The 1,521-nt window shown below is 45.6% G+C and overlaps 1 protein-coding gene across 1 annotated transcript in view; it reads right to left on the bottom strand.

The window, feature by feature from the left end:
• Positions 1-159: 159 nt before the first annotated feature.
• LOC106012772 overlaps positions 160-1,521 on the bottom strand; it is a 7,347-nt gene continuing 5,985 nt past the window's right edge. The window contains exon 5 of the mRNA XM_013086682.1: positions 160-798. Within this exon, the coding sequence (XP_012942136.1) occupies positions 160-798 (639 nt within the window). The remainder of the gene's footprint in view (positions 799-1,521) is intronic.

The raw sequence follows: 1,521 nt of genomic DNA, 5'->3' as shown, positions 1-1,521 counted from the left end.
CCTCTCTCGCTCTCTCTCTCTTTCTCTTCCTCTCCAAATCAAGTACATAATTAATATCGTACATCGGCTATATCCCCATCAGTATTGTTATCAGTGTGAATTGACAATCATGATAACTTTATAACAACAACATTCTCTCTCTCTCTCTCTCTCTGCTCCTCACAGCTTTGTTCTGGTGGTTGGTCCCTGGTACAGAGGGTTTACACTGAACGCCGGGCTCGGTCCTCGGCCACCAATTTCAGCCCCCGCTCTGGCCATCTCAACACCAGATTTGGTAAACTGCATAGGCTCGTAAGGGTTAGTGTCGTCTTCTAGAGAAGAAAACCTCAAAGCTGTGACGTTGCCGTCACTCAGCGGGCTGGCCCTTCCCACCAGATTATAAGGCCCTCCCCCTTGAGAAGAACTCACTCCTGATTGGATAGACTGTGAGTCTCCGCTGAGATTATCGCTAACCACAAATGCTCTACCGCCTTGATTATTGCCATGTCCATTAACAACTGCTCTCGGCTCTCGGTTTCCAAAAGGTATCAGCGTTTCGTAGATCTTGTTGGCGTGCGCACGGATTCCAGCAGTTGACGACGATGGTCTTTCTTGGTTTGCGACGTGTGGTGGCCTTGGAAGTGTCGGCTGGGGACTCACGATGAGTTGGGCGTCGTCTGCGACAACTGACTCCCCGGAGCTCAGGTCGAAGGAAGTGTTGACGCTGTTGCCTCGGGGCGGACTGTTGGTGTTGTCAATGTCACTCGGAGCTCTCACGTTGTTCAACGTGTCTCTATTGCCGTCGTCGGCCTCATCATCCTGTGGAAATACATGTATAGCACAATGCGTCACGGCAAATGTACAGTTTGACCCCTCCCCTTCTTAACCCTATCCGTACGCCCTGGGGTCATTCTGTACCCCTGCGGTTGTATTTCTCGCATTTTAAAAAATACTTCTAGTTCTAGTACGAAGATCTCTTTGAAACGTTCAGTATTTCTCAAAAAATCATTTTGACAGACTGCTATGCAAAGCGTACGGTTCGGATTAACGAGTAAATTCCCTCTTTGAAAGTGGTGGCACGGAGTTCCCCATGTTGTATGGATACGATAGTAAAACACGACGTACGGATAGGGTTAAACCAAGTTAGAAGCTTCTTCCGCATAATATGACGTCACGTGGACCCATTTTGAGGCCTCACGGTGAGCGGATACCCTGGATATGTGTACATGTCAAGTGCGTTATACCAAATTGAGGGCTTCTAAGGTTTACCTTTTCCAAAGACATTTATAAGATAAAAGACGCTTTTCGTTAATTGACTTACATATACATCACTATTTAGCTAGGGGTTGCATAAATTTAAAAATGTACTCATCATTTGAATATTTGACTTTGACAGCCCAAACTTTTTAGAAGTACCTTAATACATTAAATAAAAAAGATGAAAAGACAACAGCATAAACAGTGCATTCCATACACACGTGCAAATACACACACAAACACAAGCACAAACACACACACACACACACACACACACACACACAC

The sequence above is a fragment of the Aplysia californica genome, unplaced genomic scaffold (assembly GCF_000002075.1).
Source record: "Aplysia californica isolate F4 #8 unplaced genomic scaffold, AplCal3.0 scaffold00492, whole genome shotgun sequence".
NCBI lineage: Eukaryota > Metazoa > Mollusca > Gastropoda > Aplysiida > Aplysiidae > Aplysia > Aplysia californica.
Note: the sequence above shows the minus strand (reverse complement) of the source record. Positions and strands in the feature narration are given on the sequence as shown.